At 41.2% G+C, this 23,984-nt stretch overlaps 1 protein-coding gene across 1 annotated transcript in view; it reads right to left on the minus strand.

Moving 5' to 3' along the window:
• Positions 1–23,984, minus strand: part of CHN2 (chimerin 2) — a 215,555-nt gene that overhangs the window by 109,064 nt on the left and 82,507 nt on the right. The window contains exons 2-3 of the mRNA XM_065400226.1: positions 20,264–20,302; positions 8,482–8,537 (exon numbers count right to left, since the gene is read on the minus strand). Coding sequence (XP_065256298.1) covers positions 8,482–8,537; positions 20,264–20,302 — 95 coding nt within the window. The remainder of the gene's footprint in view (positions 1–8,481; positions 8,538–20,263; positions 20,303–23,984) is intronic.

Consider the following 23,984-nt stretch of genomic DNA (forward strand, 5'->3'; position numbering starts at 1 on the left):
CACTCACTGGCATCGGTCGCCTACAAGTGTCGCACGACTTAAAACCCGGGGCGCGGGGCATGCCCCGGCACGGGCGCACTAACTAAAACTAATCAAACTACAGGTACCATACACTGAACGAACAAGAGTTCTGGGGAAGAGCTGTAGCAAAGCTGGAGCAGAGCAGTTCCGAAGCACCTTCACTGGTGGCAAGAAGCAACTGAGGGTGGGGGGAGCGCGCAGCGCCCCTTATACCACGCCATGGAGGTGCCACTCCAGGGGTCGCTAGGGGCATTCCCCTACAGGTACTGCTAGGGGAAAAACTTCCAACACCGGTGCACGTGGCAAGCACACACACCTATTGTGGAAATACACATGAGTAATCATTCGAAGAAGAAGAAACAGTCGCATTTCACAACTGACCAACACAGTTTCCACCATTCATGCATCATCTGTGCCAGATCAGCATTATAAAGTGTTGACCAGTGAGGAGAGTGCAGAGAGAGGGAGCACTCAGGACCACTATGCCAATATACAAAATTGGTGATTATCATAACCACCCAGTCTGGACCAATAAAAACGGTCACCTCTCTACAATAAGAGTAAGCATGAGCCCTAACCTCCAACTGTAGGCAATAATGATCTGATCTAAGAAGTGTGCAATCACCAATCCCAAACCAATCCCCCTCCCACAATTCAGAGTGACCACTATTGTCTAATGAGCCAGAAACCATACTGAATAGTTCCAAGGTTATTCTTTTAGCCATGAGATCCTTGAAGAGTCATCATCTGCATGGATGCTAAAATCACTCAGGGCAATAAGCCTCAGTGACTCCAACACCAGGGTAGATAAGCAATTTGTTAACTCAATCAGGAAATTAGAACTGTAGTGGAGTAGCCTGTAAACGTAACTATTCCAGGATCCATACGCAAGCTGGACAAACAAATTTAATTTTAGAGTCAGAGACTTCCTATGCTTAAACTCAAATTAAACCAACACAACCACCGCACTTCTGAACTGTCCTTCTGAAGCTCAGGTTTCAGAGAGTCTGGGCATTCCAATCCTGATGCCTAGATGGTTAAAGTACATTCTCACATCCCCCTACCAAAACACTTATTGGAACATTTATTCTAGGTCCATGATTTCCCCCCATGTTACAGCATATTCTCCGAAACACAGTCTGGAGTAGTACCAGAAGTTTATATTCAATACTTAGAACTAAATTAACCTCTCTCATTAAATCTATTCGTTAACTTGTCTAATTATGCATAGTTCTTTTAAATAATTTTAAAGCTTTACTACATTTTAATATCCTTGAAATTGTGATTCCTTTTTAGACCAGGAGTGATATTCAGTGTACAGCATATTGCAATAAAGTCCTATGCCACTGTGCAGGATAATTCTTCACAAAACTATTGGGAATCATGCGTTTGGGAGATGAATATGCCCTAAAATGGCAGATTGTCATTTCATGTATATCATCTGCATCCAAGTCACACTGCACTGAAATGAGAAGACACCCTGAAGAGTTCTTTCCATTTAAGTACTGTCACAGAAATAACACTCCTAATTTCAATAAATGTTCTCTCTCCTTTACTTTATTCTATGAGAAATACACTCTAATTTAGCCATTAAAAAAGAGCTAAATGTTTAAAGTAAAAAGGGGTCAGGGAGGTAAGAGCCATTTATTCTCAAATCATAGAGAATAAATAGTGCTACTTTAATTGCATTATTGATCAAATCTTCCGATCTTTATCAAAACCCTCATCTGATGTCAATGGGAGTTTTAACTGAGTAAGGACTACAGGTTTTGGCCTTATGTGTATACCAAAAAGGTACAACGATACATATACACCTCTACCCCGATATAACGCGACCCGATACAACACGAATTCGGATAGATCAAAGCAAGTTCGATATAACGCGGTTTCACCTATAACACGGTAAGATTTTTTGGCTCCCGAGAACAGCGTTATATCGAGGTAGAGGTGTATTCCAGATGACAGACAATCCTTCATGTGTGGCAAGATTAACAACTGCTTTGGACTTGATTCTCTGGGACACTACCTTCCCGGTGTCAGTAATCATATGTTGGGAGTGGGTCATGGGTAGGACAGGGAAGGGGGAGCCATAGCACAGTGGAGCTCCATTATACCTAATATTGTATCCTAATGACATAGGATCCTTCATGGACCTTGCATTCTGGGGAATTTAGGGCTGCTCCTCTACCTCCCTAACTTACACCAGTGCTAGGCAGCCCTAAATAAGGGAACTGGTTCACATGTCCCTCCAATCCATGGACAGAGTGGAGAATCAAGACCTTAGACTCAACAATGTCAGTGTGCTCATTTCTGGCAATGAAGACAATTTCTCTAAAAGTTTAGCCAGATATTTTTTGCACTTAGAATTATGCCTAATGATTTTATAATCATTTCCAGTCTACCATCCATAAAAACAACTCAGTTCAATTCGACCCCAAGAGAAAAGCCTAGTAAGATGTGAAGGTTCAGAAAAAGGAGAAGTTAATCTTTAGATTAGTTCATGTTATGGCTGGATTACCACTATGAGCTAACCACAAACTGCATCTCAGAGACTCATCAATGCAACAGGTTAGACAAGATCGTAAGCCCCTTTAAAACAAAACAGAAAAGTCTTGTGTAGTATCTCAGCAGTTGGCTAATGTAAAGTTCTCACCTCAAACAAATCATTTTAAACACCTATTTAGAAATCTTATATTCACAAGACCTAGCGAGACTAAGTGTCCTTCTAAACATAATGAAGAAATGGAGAGCTCATTTTACAATGATTCCTAAGTAGCTTAACCTTGAAAAAAACGTAACTACAATATTACAATTCTAGCAAGTGATTGAGTCTACTTACCTCTTTTTATTATAATTGAACTGTTACCTACTTGTCAGTCAGTCAGTCAATGAGGGATCAAAATATCCACTCTTGGTTTTGCTAAAAGAATTATCTCATGACACTGTCAGACTATTTAAATTAGTACTAGTAATACCTAGCGACCACAATTGGGAATCAGTGTCCCATTTTACACACAGTCACTGTACACACATTTAATTAAAAGATGGTCCCTGCCCCAAAGATCTTATGATCAAAGTAACAGTTTACAGTCTAAGCCAGAGATTGGCAACCTTTGGCACACGGCCTGCATCGCTTCCTGCAGCCCCCATTGGCCTGGAGTGGCAAACAGTGGCCAGTGGGAGCCGCGATAGGACGGTAAACAAACTGGTCCGGCCCGCCAGGGTGCTTACCCTGGTGGGCCAGGGGCCAAAGATTGCCAATCCCTGGTCTAAGCAATCCTGCCTAGGTAACGAAATGATAAGTTTTAAATGTTTCGGTGTGACCACTGGTCCTGGGAGTTCCACAATGAAGTCTGGGGTGATGGTGGACCAAGGCCTAACTGGAGTCTCCAGAGGGACTAATGTGCCCTGGGGTCTAGTCCGGGGCATCTGGGTACATGCACAGCACTCACAGGAGTCTATGTAAACTTGGACTTTGACCCGCATGTGGGGCCACCAGAAAAAATGAAGGGCAACCATGCAGGAGGTGTTAAGGCAGCCAAAGTGACCCATCAATGGAGTGTTGTGGCACAGTTCTAGCACCTTCAGTTGGGGGCATCCCAGGTGAACATATATGGGAAGGATGTTATCCTGTCCCCCATGGAGTGAGGCATATTAGCCCCTAATGGCGTTGACTTGGTTCCTTGGGTGAATGGGTCTTCTTTTGAGGTGGACTGGATGTGGGAGACCAGTTCTTAATTAATTGTGGCATTAACAAAATTAGTAGGCTTGGAGACAGAGGGGCTTGAAGGTAGGTACCTTGTTTTCCTGGTAGTATTCCCCCTTTCGTGACGGAGTATCAGCTTTCCCACTTTGGTTTCCCAGGCGGTAGGTGATAGTAAACTCGAATTGAGACAAGAACAAGGCCCACTTTAATTGCCTCTGGTTCAAAGTTCAGGTCTTGCAGCGGTACATGAAGTTCTTCTAGTCAGTAAAAACCTGTACCGGGTGCCAAGCTTCCTCAAAGTGGTGACACCATTCTTCAAAAAGCAATTTTGATTGCAAGCAGCTCCTTGCCCAGTATTTCATAGTTCATTACTATGGGGGTGAATTTCCAAGTGTAGTAGGAACATGTGTGCAGAACTGGCTGGGGTCCAAGTTGCTGTGAGAGTACCACGCCAATAGCCATATTGAGGCATGTGCCAGAATCAGAGCCGTGGTGAACGCAGTAATGAGGTGGTCAAAAGCATGTTGGATATCAGGAGACCAAGTGAAACGAATGGCTTTATGAAGGAGGGAAGTCGGGGAGGGGGGGTAAGTGGGGGAGCCACCGCCCAGGGGAACCCGCTCACCTCCTGCCGCCCTGCTCCACTACTGCTCCTGCCTCCCCCCCTTACCCCATGGAGCCGCCCCTGGCCAAGCTGCTACGGACTGGAAGTCTGCCTCCTGTCTGCTGCGCAGAGCAGGGGTAGGGGGTAGGCTGATGTCGAGGTGTCCGCCTCCCCCTGCCTGTATACCTGGTCGCCACTGAGTTGGAGGAACCTGTCTGCTGCTGGCTCAGGAATGAGTGCTGCTGCCAGCAGCTGCTGCTGGCTGAAAATGCATTCAGGCTCCTGAGTGCTCTGCTTAAAGAGACAGCACTCCTGCCCCCCAACACACACACACACTCCCCCCCTTCTCCCCCAAACATACACCCCCCCCAAACCAAAATCTGAAATGGCACCTTGGACTGAGCCAGGAGTAGCCAGAGGAGGAGCCAGGCTGTTGGGTCCGGCAAGATGCGACTCTTGTGCAACAGCACGGAGCCTGCCTTGAGCTGCAGGCCAAGTGCTGGGCACCACAAGCCGCAGCAGCACAGAAGCAATTAACACCCAAGATATTGAAATAAATGGTATTCTAATATTGTTTAACAGTGCGATTAAAACTCTGATTAATCACGGCTACTTTTTTAATCTCACAATTAATTGCGATAATTTTTTTAATCGTTTGACAGCTCTAGTATTGATTATTAATTATTATTATTATATTATTTTGTTCCCTTAGAATCCTAGGTCTCACATTTCAGCTGAGAAAAAGGCATTTCTGCAAGAGAAAAAAAACCCTCTCCCTTTCATTATCATACAAAATTAGAGAGGAAACTGCTTTTTCTAGGAACCATATTTTTTGCTTGCTTTAGACACAACCCAGCTGGAATTCAGAACAATGAACATAGCAATTAGCTGACATTTCTCTACATAATAATATAGGTTAGAGCTCGAAGGCCTTGTCTACACTAGGGAAATTTCAGACAAATTTCTCACTGTTGCTAACACTGGTTCAGCTGAACCACTGTTAACAATATTGAAAGCCCTAATGTAGATAAGCCCACTAACCTGCACACTGTTATCAGCACTTTGTCAATAAGACTTGCTCTGAGCAGAACAGTAAAAGCTAACTAAATAGAGAGGCTTTAAATATGTAGCCTACTACAAAATATAATATATTTCAAGACTCATTGCAAGACACACACACACACACCCCCATCACTCTCTTCCCCAAAAAAAAGAGAGAGAGAAAAGAAAGAAAACTGTAAAACTCACGGTTTACCCATAGTTACTGAAAATGTCCCCAAGTCAAACACTGTCAGCATTCATCCTGTAATTCCTTACTTTATTAACACTAAAATATTTTTGAAAAAAGACTCACTTAAATTAAAAATAACATGTTGAAATGGCATTTTCAAACTGAATGCTATTAAAAATATTATTCTGGTATAAAAACAAAAAGTGGCACATCTTGCTTTAATTCTTTACTGCAAATGTGCCATTTTCAACCACCGTTTCAGTAGAATAATCCCAGAGAGCCACTACATACATTGACTTTCTATAATAAAAGAATACACTTCTTTATTGTATATCTTTATACCTGCAAACACCAGCACACTGTCTAGAAACTCACATTCCAGCTGAACATTGCTTTTAAAATAAACTTTTTATTTGTAAAGGATGCCCATCATTAAAATATTGTGGAAGGAATCTAGAAAAAGCAAGGATACTGGCAGAAATCTAATGTTATTGGAAAGACAGGATATTCACAGTACTCACACTGCCGGTGGTTATTAATTAGAAATCATTAGATATCCCAACTCTCAACAGTTCAGCATGTATCTCACTGGAGTGATGACCTGTTTTTGCTGACAAGATTTTTATGCAGGTGGTAGTGGGAAAAGAGTGTAATTAGGAAAACTCAAAGATACAGAGCCATAAATTACTTACAGTCCTGTCTTAACTTTTACACAAACTGTTTACGTAATGCAGGTGCAATGGGTAGGGGAGAGGCTGCGGTCCTGGCAGGACAGAGGAGAGCCAGAGACCACCGGCCAGGACTATGAGGAGAATGAGGAGTCCCTGGCCATGGAGGAACCCACCCCTCTGCTGAACAGTTCCTGCCTGTGGAGGGCTCCCAAACACCTGGCTGGTGAGTGAGAGAGCTGGGACCATGACAGTGTAGCTGCAGAGAACTCCCTGCATGGCCCTGGATCCCTGCAGGTACCAGGTGCAGGAGGGAAGCTGCAGTCCTGGTGGGGCAGAGCAGAGCAGAGACCCCCGGCCAGGACTGTAAGGAGGAAGATGTATACTGGAATTTATGAGACTTTGTGATGTGCACTTCGCCTGCCAAAAGAGTCATCAGCCACCAAAGCAAGGCAGTATGCTTGAGACAGTATGCTATTGCAGAGTTCTTGATTGGCCTGTTTGCCTACACATTTACTCCACTAGCAGTATCCTTTTAATTGCTATGCTTCTTGATTAAGTTGTATTTCTTCAACCTACAACTGAGTCATGAGTGTAGATAAGGCAGAAGTGGGGAGTGAGTGATACTCTTCCATGCCTATTATCCATGGCTCTTTTGAAGATATGATACTGAATGACTATGAAAGAACTGATTATCTGGATTTTCACTTAATAAAAATCTTAATGGGCTCTCCTTTTGAAAACCGCTACAGCCCTTGAGCACTAGCTATCATCAGTTTTGTATGGAAAATAAGAGAAAAGTTTTGTAAAAGCCTTTTGGCCTATGTACACCATGTTGGTGTCTTTCTTGAGCAGCATTTTTGACAGGGACAGAGTGAGAGACTTTAAACACATTTGCTTGTCCCTTTTATGATCTTGTACGCTCAGCTTACACCCTCAGCTGACAGAGCATGAAGGCTTTCCTTCTTATGCCAAAATTTTGCCCTACTCTCAGATAACTGCTAGCTGGCATCTATGAGAGAAAGTGTAAAGCTTGGTCTTATGATTAAGGCACTGGGCTGAGAATCAGGACATTTGCATTCAATTCCTGGCTCTGGTGCAGACTTTTTATGTGACCTTGGGAAAGTCATTTGAGCTGTCTGTGCCTCAGTACAACACTTCCTTGCACCACAGAAGTGTTGTGAGGATAAATGTTTTAATGTTTGAGAGGCACTCGGATACTACATTGATATTGGCTATTTAAAGAGACAATAGCATGGTGGAAGAGGGCAAAGCAGATAATTAAGACTTTTGGGAATATCACACTGATACATTTCTATGTATTTCTTCTTATATATTCAGGGGGTTTTAACATCACAGCTTGTATATTTTTAATTGCATTTGATTACTGTATAAAATTTATATAGCGAAGAACTCAGTATTATTAGTAATAATCATAATATTTATTATTGTAACTATATGTATTGTAGGAGCTTGCAGCCACTTTGTCCTTGACATGTTAGAAGCCAAAACCATCCCAATTTTATTGATTTATTGGAGAAATCAATATATACTTACAATATCCTATTTTTATAATTACCAAGACACAGTACGGAAGGAAGGAGTATTACCATATTCAAAAGTTAACTAGATAAACTAGGAGAGATGAATGGCATAAAAAAAATAAGCAGACAGGCATGAAAATGTTGATTCAGCAATCTTTTTCAGTTCCATAGATTTCTTACATTCTACAAACTTTAAAGTTTCCATGACATGCCAGAACAAAAGTTCTAATGCTATTAATTCAATATTTTATCTTGAACGCTCTTGCTAACATTGGACAGGCGAGCCTTCTTTCATGAAAAAGTGCTTTTTGTGAACAAACTGCATGAATTGAGTGAAGACATGTTGCATATCTTTAAATATGTAAATATATGGATCTTCTCCTACAACACTATGAAAAAAGGGAAACACAGCATTTAGATATTGCATAGAGCACAGTCATACAATGCCCTGATTAGCATCTCCACAGGAAAGGGGTCTCTGTAATGGTTAAATCTTGTGTATTCCCATCTCTGTGCTGATTTAACAAATATTAATCCATTTTTAAAGACCCACCTTATAATCTGAAAACAATTATAGAAAATATGTTTCACAGTATTTTAGAAAATGGAAACAGACAGTTGCTCTCAGCATATAGGAAAGATCCTAATATGAATACACTACTGACAATTCATCAGATTTTACAAGATACAGTAAAAGAAGAACTGACCTCCTGAGGACAAATGATTCTCTTGGGACGCGGTGCCTCCTGTTGTAACTGATACACTGTCAAATATAAAAAAGCAATAATAATTAGAGGACTGCAATATACACAAACTTTCATTCAGATATTTTTAGCCAGATGCTTCTGAGAAAATGCAAATAAATATAAAAAAGGGTGGGGTACAGAGACATTTTTAGAATGCATGCAAGTCAAGTCATTTATATGGAAATTAGTCATGGAATTGTACACTGGTAACATTTATTTAGTTATTTATTCATATAATCCCAATTTAGTTTTGTATTGTTGCTGGCACTGTGTATTTCCATACTTCGCTTGCAAGACTAGATATAACAAATCCTTCTGAATGTTTCAAGATAAAACTCCTCTGTTGCAGATAGTATTACTGAAGAGCTCAATAATAGAATTTTTAAATAAAATTCCAGTGTCTTTGACTTGGCTAGGAAAGAACTGCAACAAACTACCAAGAAAGTTCACTAAAATCTTATCAATGCATACTGAAGACATGAGTGATAACTATTTATGAATGAATGAGACCCCTAGTGCTTCCACGTGCTAACATTTCCCCACTTTCCTTTTCCTTTTAATGTGCTACCTAAGACCCTCAAATTTATTTCAGATCAACTTTGCTCATCCTAAGGGTTCCCAAAGTCAAATTCGTTCTGCGGGTTCTAAGGTGAGGGACTGCAACTGAGTGAACTCTGGGTCTCACCTCTCCCATCGTTCCTTATAGCTGACCCCTACTACTCTCCCTTCATGTATTCAAGGAGGCTTCTTCCTTCCTCTTTCTATTCCACAAGTAGTGAATGTGGGTTGACACATGATGAACGGCAAGCAATTACAATGCAAATAGAGTGCCTTTCTTCTCAGCTTTAGTAAAAATCCCAAAGCTTGGCTTGCTCCCTTGAAGAGAAGTCCTCTGTATGTAGACCTCTATACACATATAGAGGGGAGATGGGCATCCCATCTCTATGGTATTGTGATCCCCAGTCCAAGATCCCAATGGGCTGTGGATCAGCAAGATGGCAGGTTGTGGGAAGACAACAAGTGATGGGGAACTCCCTCAGCCTTGGAAAACTGTGGAGTATCTACTGAAAAGCTAATATGGTTGGTGGTTGTATTACCTCTTGTTCAGAGCCCCTTTGTGCCATAGATCACCCTTTAAAAGAAGGGATGAAGAGAACTGTGAAGAAACTTGGAAAGTGTGGAGGTACTGGACTTTCACACAGACACCTCCACCACTTGTAACTCCTTTGACTTCTTTGCTAGTCTTCGGGAACATACAAGTTTTGGGTGTTGTGCCCCCTGCTAGTTTTGAAGCAGGGGATGAAAAACCCATCCCCTCCCTGGTTGGGAAATCGCATGGAAAATGAAAATGGAGAACCCTTCAGGATTTCCTGTCTCTTATATAGGTTTTTATGCACAGGGGTATAATCTGGCCATAAATATATACACAATATTATGAATTAGTATATGGACCTGCCTGATTCAGTGCTGCCAGCTCCCATAATTTTTTCACAAGTCTCATGATAAATGGCGTTTTTCAAAGCTCCTTGAGTCATGTGAATAAGTGAGGATCTCAGCTTTCATTTAAAAAGAAAAAAAGCTATTTTGCAACCCTCATGGTTACACAGTAGAACATGAAAAACTGTGGCCCCCAGCATACCCTAAAGACTTAATACTAAACTAAACTACAAAGAACCCAAACTGTATCTTCTAAAAAAATCTCATGATTTTGAATGCTTGGAGTTGGAGATACTGCTGACTCAGCAAGCTACTTGTTCCTATCTATACATATCTATGTAAACAGTCCCATTAACTTTAATTGTAACTATTCAAGTGCTTGAAGTTAGGCATTAGTTACTGAGTCAAGGCCTTATGAGAATTTAAGAAGCATGTTTAAAAATAGCATGGCATTTAACTTGATATGGGATAACACCGTTGAGCACTAAATACAATCAATATTCAAATATAAAATCTTTAAGTATCTAAAAATAGTATCAGAGGGTCCTGTGGCACCTTTAAGACTAACAGATGTATTGGAACATAAGCTTTCGTGGGTGAATGCCCACTTTGTCAGACACATGTAATGGAAATTTCCAGAGGCAGGTATAAATATGCAGGCAAGAATCAGTATGGAGATAACGAGGTTAGTTCAATCAGGGAGGGTGAGGTCCTCTGCTAGCAGTTGAGGTGTGAACACCAAGGGAGGAGAAACTGCTTCTGTACAGGTGTTCACACCTCAACTGCTAGCAGAGGACCTCACTCTCCCTGATTGAACTAACCTCGTTATCTCCATACTGATTCTTGCCTGCATATTTATACCTGCCTCTGGAAATTTCCATTACATGTGTCTGACGAAGTGGGCATTCACCCAGGAAAGCTTATGTTCCAATACATCTGTTAGTCTTAAAGGTGCCACAGGACCCTCTGTTGCTTTTTACAGATCCAGACTAACACGGCTACCCCTCTGATACTTAAAAATAGTATTGTTGGAGTAAGTCAAGTTTGAATGTGTGTCTTTATTTAATACCTATTATTATTTACTCTGATTGCGCTGGCACCCACAGTGGGCTAAGCACTTTCCAAACACAGAGGACATAGTCCTAAAAAGAACAGAAGAATACACAGTCTAAAACAGGGGTCGGCAACGTTCGGCACGCGGCTCGCCAGGGTAAGCACCCTGGTGGGCCGGGCCAGTTTTATTTACCTGCTGACGCGGCAGGTTCGGCCGATCGCGGCCCCCACTGGCCGCGGTTCGCCGTCCCGGGCCAATGGGGGCGGCGAGAAGCTGCGGCCAGCACATCGCTCGCCCGCGCCGCTTCTCGCCGCCCCCATTGGCCCGGGACGGCGAACCGCGGCCAGTGGGGGCCGCGATCGGCCGAACCTGCCGCGTCAGCAGGTAAATAAAACTGGCCCGGCCCGCCAGGGTGCTTACCCTGGCGAGCCGCGTGCCGAACGTTGCCGACCCCTGGTCTAAAACGACAAAGACAATTGAGGCATGTAGACGTAGGCAAGAGGGAAGTAATAGTTTTTTTTCCTCTGGTGGAAAAGAGAGAGGGAGGCGGGGGGTGGGGGGAAATTAGGAAAGTAAAATATTACAAGAATATGGAAATTTTTCTATTATTTCAAAATGGGGGGGGGTGATTTTTTTTCCAGAACTTTTCATTTAAAGGTTTTTTCCAATGATCAAAATTGTGTCAAACACAAATTTAGTCTTGGATAGAATTCCATTTTTCAACTCCAAAAAAAAAATCTGTCAAAAAATAATCAGCCATATTAACAAGGTAAATAAATGAAACAATTTATAACATGACCTAGAAAGCTTGTTTTTTGTACCTATTGTGGAAGAAGTGGGTCTTCTGCAAATATTTAAATGATGACAAAGTAATGGCTTTGCGGAACAGCTCAGCAAGGGGTGTTCCATGTATAGGAAGCAGTTTGGAAGACAGCGTGGAAGTGGCTGCGATGAAGTAGACAAATGCGGCTTTCAGGCTGACATCACTGGCAGAGCAGAGGGGAAAGAGAGGGGGATAAAGCAACAGTTCAAGGAGGATAATTACAGTAGAGAGGCGCAGAGTGATGAGAAGCCTTGAAAGCCAAATAAGAAGCTTGAGGTTGATGTGGTGGTGTGAGAATAATCAGTGGAGAGGTTCAATCAGAATGAAAAGCAAGAAAGATTATGTTTTGTGCAGAGTGGAAGGGGGAGATGTGGTTTTCAGAGAGCCTTAGGTAATTCATCTATGCAGTAATGAGATGGAAGATAAGGGTCTGGAAAAGATTTATCTGGGTGGGGAGAGAAAAGAGCTCTGATCTTAGAAATGTCATGGAGGAAGAAGCAGTAAGTCAATTGTAATGCACCAATAATAATAATTAATAATTTGGATACTGCTTTGATGTTGTCATGTGCTCCTTGTACACGGAGGAAGTAGTAGGTTACAAGGCTACTACTAGTAGGTTAGGCTTCTGTACCAGAGATGGACTGGCTACAGAGCTTCCGTCATGGAGAGCAGTATAAGAGATCTGTTCTCTTTTAAGATTCTTTAATGCACTGCCAAGTATGGCTGTTACCAGCTCAGGTAAGTTATGTTGCACATGGTGCAACCTAGTGGGTGAACACGAATACAGTTTTAGCATTCCATCATGTCTCCCTCTTTTAGTTTTACCTTTCCCTCATTTAAAAAAAAAATCATACTGTCATGCTATCTTTAATGTTGAGTACGTATCAGTCTATTAAGTGTCTCAGAATCTTACTGGTTTTCTATACAAGATCTGAATGTGTAACAACTTGGTCCATCCGGCTATCCATTAGTTGCAATGACTGGGTGTGGTCAGTTCAGAATCATTCAGTCGTCTTCTTGTTCTGCATCTGCCATCTGTAGAGTTTGCTCTATTGATTGTTCTTTCTGAGAAACAAACTGAAGATATTGATGGTTTCCGTTGAACTCTCCACCAGTTTCATCAGTTTCAATCACATATGATCCGGTCAATGAATTCCTTTTCCTTAGATCTGGCTGTTCTCTGAGTGATGTCTAGTATAGAAGTGTTTGTAAGTCCTTTTTGCCTTTTTACCCAATTTGGCTACTCTCTTCATGTCTGGCCACTTTGGAGATAGAACTACTGTTCTGACTTTGGAAAAGAATCTGAGTTGTCTTCCCATCGGGAACTGTATTGGACTTTCTCCAGTAGCAGCTATTGGTATTGATCTATAGCTCAGAATAGCAAGGAATGGATCTTCCTTCTGGGTGAGGAAGAGTGTGGTGGGGTGTACGTCCCACACTGGCTCTGAGAGGCCTGAGCTGGCCAGGTGGGCCCAATCAGCCAAGTAGGCTGCAATGCAGGAGAATTAAGGGGGAGAGAAAAGCCCTAACTAGGGGGAAGCTCACCTGTGCGGAGGTGGGTGGGCTAGTATAAAGCCAGGAAGCTGGCAGCAGCAAAGGCCGCTGGGAGGAAGTTTGTAGTCACCCTCTGTTTAGTAGAGAGCAATGGAGGAAACCCAGGGAAAGAGGAGAACCTGGAGGCCTGGGCCTGAAGGAAGGGCATACCTTGAAGAGAGCAGGCTGGAGAAGAGAGCAGGGTAGGAAGCAGCAAATTTTGGGACTGAACAGACTGCGTGTTGTAGGGTCCCTGGGCTGGAATCCAGAATAGAGGGCAGGCCCTGGTTCACAGTGAAAGTGGTAATGGCAGAGCAGTGAACTGGAAGAGTGCCTGGGTCACTCCAGGAGTGACAGGGTCAGGGCACCACATGTGAGGACTGCTGGATGCTCTTTGAAACGAAGAGACTTTGAACAACTCCACCCCAGAAGGGGGCGGGGGAACGCTGAGTGACCTGGCCAGAGGGCCAAGTCATGAAGAGGCAACAGCAGCTCCTGCAGTGAAAGTGAGGCTGCAGACAGAGAGAGAGATGGCCTGCAATTACAGGAAGGAGCATTGGCCATATAGCGCTAAACCCCAGGAGAAGGAGCCATTCCAGCGGTGAGCGGAGGACCCCATCACAAAGAGGCAGTAGTAGCAAATGACCCCAGGTCATAGGCCTGAATGACTTGCTGGATGGTGGCAAGCAGGCCACTTCAACAATAACAAGGAAATGTTGTGAATTGGAAAGGCAAGGAGTTCAGTTTTGGCCGCGTTAACTTTAAATTGACAGCAAGACAACCCAGAGGAGCTGCTGGAGAAAGAGGCTGATAGTGTCAGTGGCCAAGGACAGCATCTCAGAAACAAAGAGAAGATGATAAGGAGGAGAGTGAGAGCGATCAATGATATCAAAAGCTGTGTCCTTTTCTATAGGTGTTCTATCTTGTTCACATATCAAATATTTATTATTTTTAAGTCTACGGATGTGATACAAATACAAGTAAAATACTATGGCCGAGATTTTACAAAATGGGTACCTACAGCTAAATTCCTATGACCGTATTTAGATGGCTGATTAAGTGATCTAATTTTCAGAAGTCATAAGCACCCGGCAGCTCCCATTAACTTCAATACATCTTCAAAAGTGCTGAGCACTCAGCACTCTGATTGACATTCCCTTTAGCAGGAGCTGCTCAGTGCTCACAACTTGAGAAAAATCCAGACTTTTTGTTGTTGTTGAAAGTCTTGAAATATACAAGACGACGGTGCCTTGAAGTGCCAGCAAAATAATTGCTGGTGATAGTACTAAATTGTGATTGCATCTGACCCAGTCTACCTCTACCTTTAGAGCTGACAGACAGGTTAGAGACAAATTCTCCTTGATCAAAAAAAGGAGATGCTTTCAACAAAGTGATTCATTATTATTTTTGCCTTGGAAAAATTAACCTTTGGAAAAAGTGGATTCATTGTTACTTAGAGACTGCCACAGACTGGCAGTGGCTCTTTATTCCAGCATGAAACACAGATGAAGTGCACACTGATGTCACAAAAATAATGGGTCTAAAATGCAATCTCAAAGTTAAAAAATTGGCTTTACAGCAGGCATTTGAACAATAACTTTGTAATGTAAGTGGCGTGTCTGGCACTGGTGTGCACTACAGCCAATCTAAGCATCTTCTAAGGGTTAACAAAACTTTAAATAATCACTTGCTCTGGTGTACAGGCACTAGAGGGCATGCACATCTCTTATTTTGTTACAGCTAGGGGACAGGGCTTGAATTGTCTTTTGGAATGAATAAGGGAAACTCTGGAGTTCCTTTTCAAGAGAGCCTATTCTCTAACCGTGAAACCTGTTGAGGTCAAGCAACAAAATGATGGTGTCAGTGGTCAAGGATACCACCACCTTGGGCGAAATCCTAATTCAAATGGTCTGGGTCAGTCCTTGACCAAGGCAGCGGTGGCTTAAATTAAAATCAACAAAAAGGCAGAGTATATAAATATAACATAAATGAACTCCAAAGAAAGCCCTTGGCCCTCAGGGCTTTCATCCCTATGTACTTTCTTTCCTTGTACTCCAGGAGGCTTTACGAAGCTCAGAACCAGCCTGGTGCTAGTGTAACTCACACACCTCTGAGTGTGGTGCTCTGTCCCATCTAGTGGCACCGAGACCACTTAGAGAGAGATTAATGAGTCTGCTGTACGACTTTAGCTAAGAGCCATGTGGCTTTTGGCTCATACAGTAGAGGCTCATGCATTTAGCTCTAAAGGTCCCAGGATCGTCGACGACCGGTGTCTGTCGGCATTATATTAGCTCCTGTGGCAGAGAGTTGTTGCTCCCTTGAAGTCCCAAACTCTTCAGTCCTCTCTCTTCTTGTTTCTCCCTCTTTATACTTGGGCTTGCCCACAGTAGCTGAGAGGTTTCTCCCATAACTGAAATTTCTCACAACTGAGCAGTGGCAGGGCTGGTTTTCCTGTCTGCAGGAAAGGTGGATTCTCAACCACTGCCTGCCTGTGTTTTGTGTGATATCTGTAGATCCCATCCCAGGTGGCATTTGAAAACCTTATATTCACCCCCCTTCTGTTAGAGAAAAAGTGACCAACTTCCAGCTGCCTTTTAAATTCTGTAATGTGTCAAGAACTCAAGACTCCCCTCTTAAACTGTACAAGATTAATGATCAGTTACATTCTGATGGGTAGGGAATATGTGCATCTTTGTTTTTACTTAAGGACCTATAGAAACCACTGCCTCCTTTCTGGAGAAGTTTTTAAAAGATCCTTGATTTATGCCATTAGGCCTCAATTTAAGCAGTACTTGAGCACATGTCTACCTAAGCATATCAGTAGTTTGATTGACTTTAGTGGGACTACTCACTTACTTAGACTTAGGACTTGTCTACACTAGCAAGCTTACAGTGGCACAGCTGTACTGATGCAGCTGTAAGATCGCTCATGTGGCCACTCTATGCTGATGGGAGAGAGCTCTCCAATCAACATAATAAAAACACCTCAATGAGTGGAGATAGCTATGTGGTGGGAGAAGCTCTCCCACCGACATAGCGCTGTGCACACTACCACTTATGCTGGCGAAACTAAAGTTGCTCAGGGGTGTTTTTTCACACCCCTGAGCGACATAAGTTTTGCCGGCATAAGTGGTAGTATCGATATGGCCTCAGACACATGTCTAAGAACATGGCAGAAAGGGAGCCTTAGTTTTTGACTGAGCCTTGACTCAGATGTTCTGCCTCATTACTCTACCTTTTCCAGCTGTTCAGGGGTAGGAAGTAAGCGTTTCAGAGGGAGTAGACCACTGGGGTCTGCTGGTGCTAGGATATGCCCTCTGCATCTTGTGTGGTGAACACCAACATGACAAGGACAATCTTTCCAAACGCTGAAATTAGTCACAGAGCAAGCCTGAATGAAAGTGTGCGTCTACGCTGCAATTAAAAACCTGCGGCTGGCCCGTGCCAGCTGACTCATGCTCACGGGGCTCAGGCTAAGGGGCCGTTTAACTGCAGTGCAGATGTTTGCACTCGGTCTGGAGACTGGGCTCTAGGACACTGCAAAGTGGGAGGATCCTGGAGCTTGAGAGTCTACACCATAGTTAAACAGCCCCTTAGCCCAAGCCTCACAAACCCAAGTCAACTGGCGTGGGCCAGCCACAGGTGTCTAATTGCAGTGTAGTCATAACTTGTTCAAGATTGATATGTTCTTAGGGTAAGAATAGAACAAACTGGGGTCCTCTTCCTCTCCAGGACACAAGCACACATATACAGTGCTGCTAGAGAGCCAAAATAAAAACTGTTCCTATTCTACTTCAAATATAAAAATAACTGTCTGCTTCACATATGAAACAGAGCATGGAGACTAGTTTAGCTTACACTACAGTTCTTATTTTCCTTTCTTTAGTAATGGCAGAAGGGGAAAAGACATCTTTTAATACAATCTTCCTAATGTGCCACAGAACACAGAAACAATTTAGTGGTTGGAAACATGTTTACTTATTGGCTGATTACTGAGATAGAAATCTAATCCACGATGTAGCTCAGTGTTCACTGGCTGCTAGCTACTTTCTAACTTGAACCAGGGTTCCCACTAGTAATATCAAAGTAATGGTCACTTGTCCTCTCCATCCCCTAATATATGAAGAAACAGAGTGTGGTGCATCTTCTGACAGTGCAATCACTGACCGAAGACCTTTCAGACATTAGAAATAGGCATCCTCTCTGCAGCAGACCTACACAGCTGTGATCCCAAATATTGTTAAAACAATTTTTTAGGCTATGTCATTAAGTAAGGCCTGGATCCTGCAAGCTGTTCCATATGGGTGGACCTCTGCACGCACGTGAGCACTGTTAACTTGAATGAGGCTCTGCCTGGATATAGGGCCAGTGTGGTACAGATTGCAGGATTGGGAGCTTGATTAGTATGTCAATAAATATCAAAAGACAACATAGTGTCTCTAAACTTATACAGAAATTAAATGTGACATGCAGTAGTGTTGCAGCTATGTTGGTCCTAGGATATGAGAAAGACAAGGTGGGCGAGGTAATATCTTTTACTGGACCAACTTCTCTTGGTGGAAGGTACAAGGTTTTGAGCTTCACAAAGCTCTGAACATTACTTCTGCCAACAGAATTTGGTCCAATATTACCTCACCTATCTTGTCTCAGTAATTAAAGACATTTTAAACTAAAAATTATATACAGGATATTCTAGTAGTATTCTGACAAACTGAAAAAAGGGAAAAATTAACTAAAATACATGAATAATGATCAATATCAATGAATACAGACACTTCAAGAGAAATACATACGCTAATTTAAACAAAAACTATGATGTTACACAATGATAGATCATTTCATAGGTTAATACCGCCACTGGGCGTAATCTTCCTGATGTTTAACTTATCATATTGTCAGTTTCTTGGAAAGAATAAAGTAGTAGTTTTTCCTCAAAGAAACCAAGACTGCAATGAAAAACATATGTCTACAGAGAAATATTCTCAACAGGAATCTTTGTAATTTTATACTACTATCAAATGTGTTTAAAGACAATGCAAATTGGGGCTGAGTTAATTTTTCCAGAGTCATTCAGACATGAAGTTTAGATGCTGAGATGACTTTGTTGTCAACCACAAAATCGGATCTTGAATATATCTTAACAATAACTTATTTATCATGCTCTGTAAATTAGATATGTTTGCTTAAAAGTTTCCATGGGCTGTTTCATGAAAACAAAACTAAGAAAAAATACTTCACTGCACTGTGCTAATCTGGTCAACACAAGACAAGTGATACAGCTCTGGGATGATGTGAAAAGCTCATGCTCTGTCCCGAACTCTTCCATAAAAAGGCTGTATCACACACACCAAAATGCCTGAGACCACTGAAGTCAATGGACGTTTTCCATTGACTTCTACGGGGCCAGGATTTCTCTCTAAAAAACATTGATTTAAAGCACTCCTTTACAAGTATAGTCAGGCTACCTCTCCCAAAATTGTTAAATTTTGCAATTTTTTTTTAAAGGAAGCATTTTGTCTCTGAAAACAATAAAATTCAGTACAGCTTGATTAGGACGGGAAGTAGCAAATGTAGGCTTCGATTCAGCAAGCTACTAAGTGTGTGCATAAGTTAGTTCCATTGAAGTCAATATAATCTTGCTGAGGCTTAATTTATCACATTGTCAGTTTCTATTAAGTTAGAATGAATTAGTTTTTCTCAGAAAAAACAAGGCAGCGGCAAAACAGAAGTCTAGGGATAAGTATTCCCAGCAATAATCTTATAATTCTACCAAATCTGTGGAAAAACAATGCATTTTGGGGCTGTATTACTTTTCCACGAGAGACAAGGTAGGTGAGGTAATATCTTTTATTGGGCTAACTTATGTTGATGAGAGAGAGAAGCTTTTGAGCCACACAGAGCTCTTCGTGTAGGCTCAAAAGCTTGTCTCTCTCACAAACAGAAGTTGGCCCAATAAAAGACAATACCTTCACCCTCTTTGTCTCTCTAATATCCTGGGACCAACAGGGCTACAACTCTTACTTTTCTAAGCTCATTCATGTATAGTGTTTAGATTCTAAGGAGACATCTTTGAAGTCAGCAAGGTACTTAAGATTGTATGCAACTCAAGTCAATGGGGCTACTCGTGTGCCTAAAGTTATGAGCATGCTTAAATAACGATGTGGTAATCAACAACAAAACACCACCACCACCACTAGTTTCATTACAATTTTCAGTGAAGTTTTTAAAATTAATCTTTTATTTTAAATCAAATTTTAATCAAGATTGTAAAAGCCAACTGCTTTGTATCAGCTCAGTGCTACATCATAGTACAGCGTAACTGGAATAAAAGCAGCATACAACATATTTCTGCATTACATTTCATATAAATGATATTTTAGTAGAAGAACTGGATAGTCCAGAAGATTGAAAATAGTATATTGGGCCTTTTACTTCTAAACCACCACTTTAAAACCAGATTAAATTGCTAGGGATCAAAAACGATTATCACCTGAAGGTAGCTTTGTGGCCTGTATAAAAAATTTGGTTCACTCAGTCTAATTCAGGCTCAGCAAGAGTGTACAGTGAAGAACTCATTGCCATAACAGGAATCCTTTTTGGCAGCCTCAGCAAGGAAACCAAATCCGAATGGATAGGGAGATCGAACTACTCTGTCACCCACAAAAATGGCCCCTATAGAACTTCACATCAGTGAGGGAGAGTGCAGGAGTTTGCATTGCTGCAACCCATATTGTATCTGTTATCTGAATAAACAGAAAACTTCAGTTTGCCAATGCAGCTACTTTCACAAGAGCTGAACGCACTTAGGTAATTGTTTTAGAGAGAGGGAAAACACCTTCCATTGAAACTTCTTTTAAGATGATTTTGATATTTATTCTGATTTCTGATATACTCACAGTAGGATTTCCATATTGGAGGCTGGTATTCTTCAGCATCTAGAATTAAAAAAAAGAAGAAGAAATCAATCAATTGGCCAGTCAGTCAAACTGTCAACATATGTCTTCTGTAGAGACCACAGCTTGTCAGCAATATTCACATTTCCTTCTCAAGAGAACTGCATGTTTATTTACAGTACAGTTCTAGAGAAGAATATCATGTTAGAGAAGTTAGAGAAGAATATCACGTTCACTACTTATGGACTCAATACCATTTTTACAAATTATTTAAATATGACAATTAATTTCTTACCAATTTTCATATAGCTCCTTTGCTCAAATATATTTAAAGTAATTAACTTGATTGGTCTGCTAGGGAGGGAGTTCAAACAGTATTTACTTGGTTTGGCATAATAAAACAAATTATAATTTGATTTCAGATCACGTTTTTAACCTATTTATCAAGGCTTTAAAAGTAAGTAACAAGCCAATAAACATGTGTGACTCAGACTGGACTCAGATGTGTTCAGATCTGATTATTCCAACATGGATGATTCAATTAATTTTCCTACCTTTAATCCAATGTGTGATTTACAAATTTTCCAGAAACTGAATTAGCAATTAAAAAAAAAAAAAGTACAGTGGAAAAACTGCAACTGAATGTAAAAGACTAAAATTATTATCCATTGATGCAAAGAACAGACAAACACAGGAGACAAAAAGCTGATGCTCTGTGTTACCAAAAGCATTACATGATGCCCCCAGGAAAGTTTGCAGTGGGAATTGAACCTTAGACTTCAAGATCTAAAATCATGAGCCTTTACTACCTGAACTAAAGGCTGTAGTAGGCTCATATAAATATCCCAGCCACCAGCTGCCAAGGACAGAGTGCGATACTGACTGGGCAAGCCAGCTACACCCTGGGCTAACAGACTTGTGTATTTTAGTTCACGTTTTAAAGGTTCATGCTTTAATATCCAGAGATCCCAGAATACCTCACTGTCAACAACCTACCCAGCTTGAATACTAACAGTTAAATAAACAGCTACTTCTAAAAGGGTCACGTATACTAGTTTGGCACTAAACTGTCATATTGCTAAACACTGTAAACAGTCATGTAGGGGCATATCATTAATCTTCCAAATAAAAAGATGCAAGCTAATTAAAGTATTTGGTATTTACTAAACTCCCACTCGAGTTATGCTAATGTAATTAAATTACATTTTAATAGCTCACTCTCCATGTCTATTTATAAATACACACATTTTATATACCTCCATGAAAAAAATTGTTTACTGGAAATGTTAATGATTAACTACAGTATGCCACTTTTAACTACTTTGTTTTTAAAAAGAGAAAACCTAGCAATTATCACAGTTATTGCCTGGGATGATAATCTGTAACAATTTGCAGATATATTGCTCATGAAGTCCACTAGACTTGAATTTCAAATAAATCCACTTCATCTGTTGTAGACAACACTGCCAAATTTAAAGGGCTCTCAAACCAAAAGAGGTACTTATATTAGAGCAATCCGAGGGTAACTAGCTTTCTGCTTCATCATAATTGGTAATTATTTTTATATTATGTGAAGACATTAATATGAAAACAGTGAAATGTATTTAAACTTTCAAGTAGAGACAAACACTCATTTTTCCCTATGAGATTACAATTCTCAATACATTCTTTTTCCAGGTCTTCTGTATAACTGGTTCTTCACATATTGTTCAACACAATGCAACTTAATAACATGAGCCACATACAATATGTTGTCAAAAACTTTATTCTCTTCTCTGGTCTTTGCATACACAGGGTCAGTGGAGAAACACTGTCTGACATACAAAATAGCTGAGGATCTGGCCCCAGGCATTTTATTACTGAGTTTACACCCACCTCCATGGCTTGCTTCCTAAAAATTTTCTGCATTTCCCAGAACACAACAAAATCTGCTTTACTAATTGAGAAATATTTTCCATTAACCTCTTTAACCATTAAGGTAGCAATTATTGGTTTATCTATGATATTGATCTGGGAAAAAGAAAGCCTATGAATTGTCGGGTGAGAAAGTACACACAGTTTGGACAGATGGAAAGATAGGTACTAGAACTAGGGGTGATGGGGGTGTGGCAGCACCCCAGGTCTTGAAGTTGTTTCCATTATATACAGGGTTTACAGAATGTCTTTCAGCACCCCCCCCCCCATATCAATTGTTCCAGCACCCCTGCTTACAGATGAATGTTAGTTGTAGCAGTTAGAAAAAGCAAAGTGAATCAGGTTATGTTCTTATACATCAATGAGGCTATAAATGTTTATAAACTGCTTGACACTGTACAGTCTAGTTTCAGACAGACTTGTGGTATGGAGAGAACATTAGTCACTGTAAAGGACAATCTTCTCACTTGCTGATTATGTCAGATCTGTCAGGCTGTGGCCCTGACGGGCGGGGGATGGATTCACTCCTCAGTGGATGAAAATGTTCCTGAGTGGGAGCTCTCAACAAGTGGTGAGGGGCACCTATGTGCCATTACTAAGAGACTCTAACGCATGACACTGCAGGGTTCCATCCTACTTCTCCAGGTGTATATCGTATACGACTCACATAATAATATCTACCATTCACACAGTGTAAATGCTATCAGTGTTATTTACTGTCAAACCATCATGGATGGTATTTGATGGCACAGATCTATGTGGAAGTGATGGACAGCTGGTTTAAACTCAATCCAGAGCGACAATGTTCCTGTTTATGGCTCAGGGAAACATGTAATGGAACTCACAGGTATAATTTGTTGTCCCATTAATAGGGGGTGAATCCACTACTAATGGGACAGGTGCAGAATGCAGGTATCATGCAAGGCTGCTCTCAACAAGAGCTCAGGGTATCTATTTCTATCTCTGAATTATTTGGAAAGTCCCCCCCTCTCCATGTACCCAACTGTAGTCATACAATTCCCATCATCACTTGCAGACAAGATTACTGTAATTCACTCCTTTTTGGTTTCCTGGTCCCTTGGATGCTACTCATACCATTAGCTACATCATTTCTGCCTCTATTTAGCAGAATGGAAAACTGTTCATATCCATTCTCCACAAACAGTAAGCAATCCAAGAGATACATTTCAAAATTTGATTGTTGATTAAGACCTTACATATTGCAGATTCTCCCTCCCTCCCCCCCTTATTTCGTATGTGAAGTGAAATCACCTGGGTTGTTCTTCACTTTTCACCATCAGGTGAAACCTGGTTTGGATCACTGGAATACTGAGATTGTCCATCAGATTTTGGGTGATCCCCTCAGTTACTTTATGACAACTTAATACCCTTTGTTTTTGTCTATTTTGTATAGATGCAGGTGGTTTGAAGAGGGGCCACTGAGTCCAGGTTTCATGTCATTTTTTTTAAATAGTGCCCAAGTTGAAGGAAGGTGAGGGCCTATTAACATTAGCTTTGATCATAGTAATTAGGTGCTGATTGGATAATAATAATATGCAAAAATAAATGTGCTGACATACTCCTAGACATAGTACATGCTTGTTTCCTATTGCTGTTTTATTGAATGACCCACACTTTCAACAACTATTTGGGACCTAATTTCAGAAAATGAGCCAAGTACTGTGTTACAAATAAGGCTGGCACTAGACATCACTTAAAAACCAGTGAGCATAAAACATCAAATGTGAAACAATCACAAAATGTCAGAGGGTCAACTCTAACACAAACATTTTGGAGTTTAGAAAGGATG

The sequence above is a fragment of the Emys orbicularis genome, chromosome 2, assembly GCF_028017835.1.
Source record: "Emys orbicularis isolate rEmyOrb1 chromosome 2, rEmyOrb1.hap1, whole genome shotgun sequence".
Taxonomy (NCBI): Eukaryota; Metazoa; Chordata; order Testudines; family Emydidae; genus Emys; species Emys orbicularis.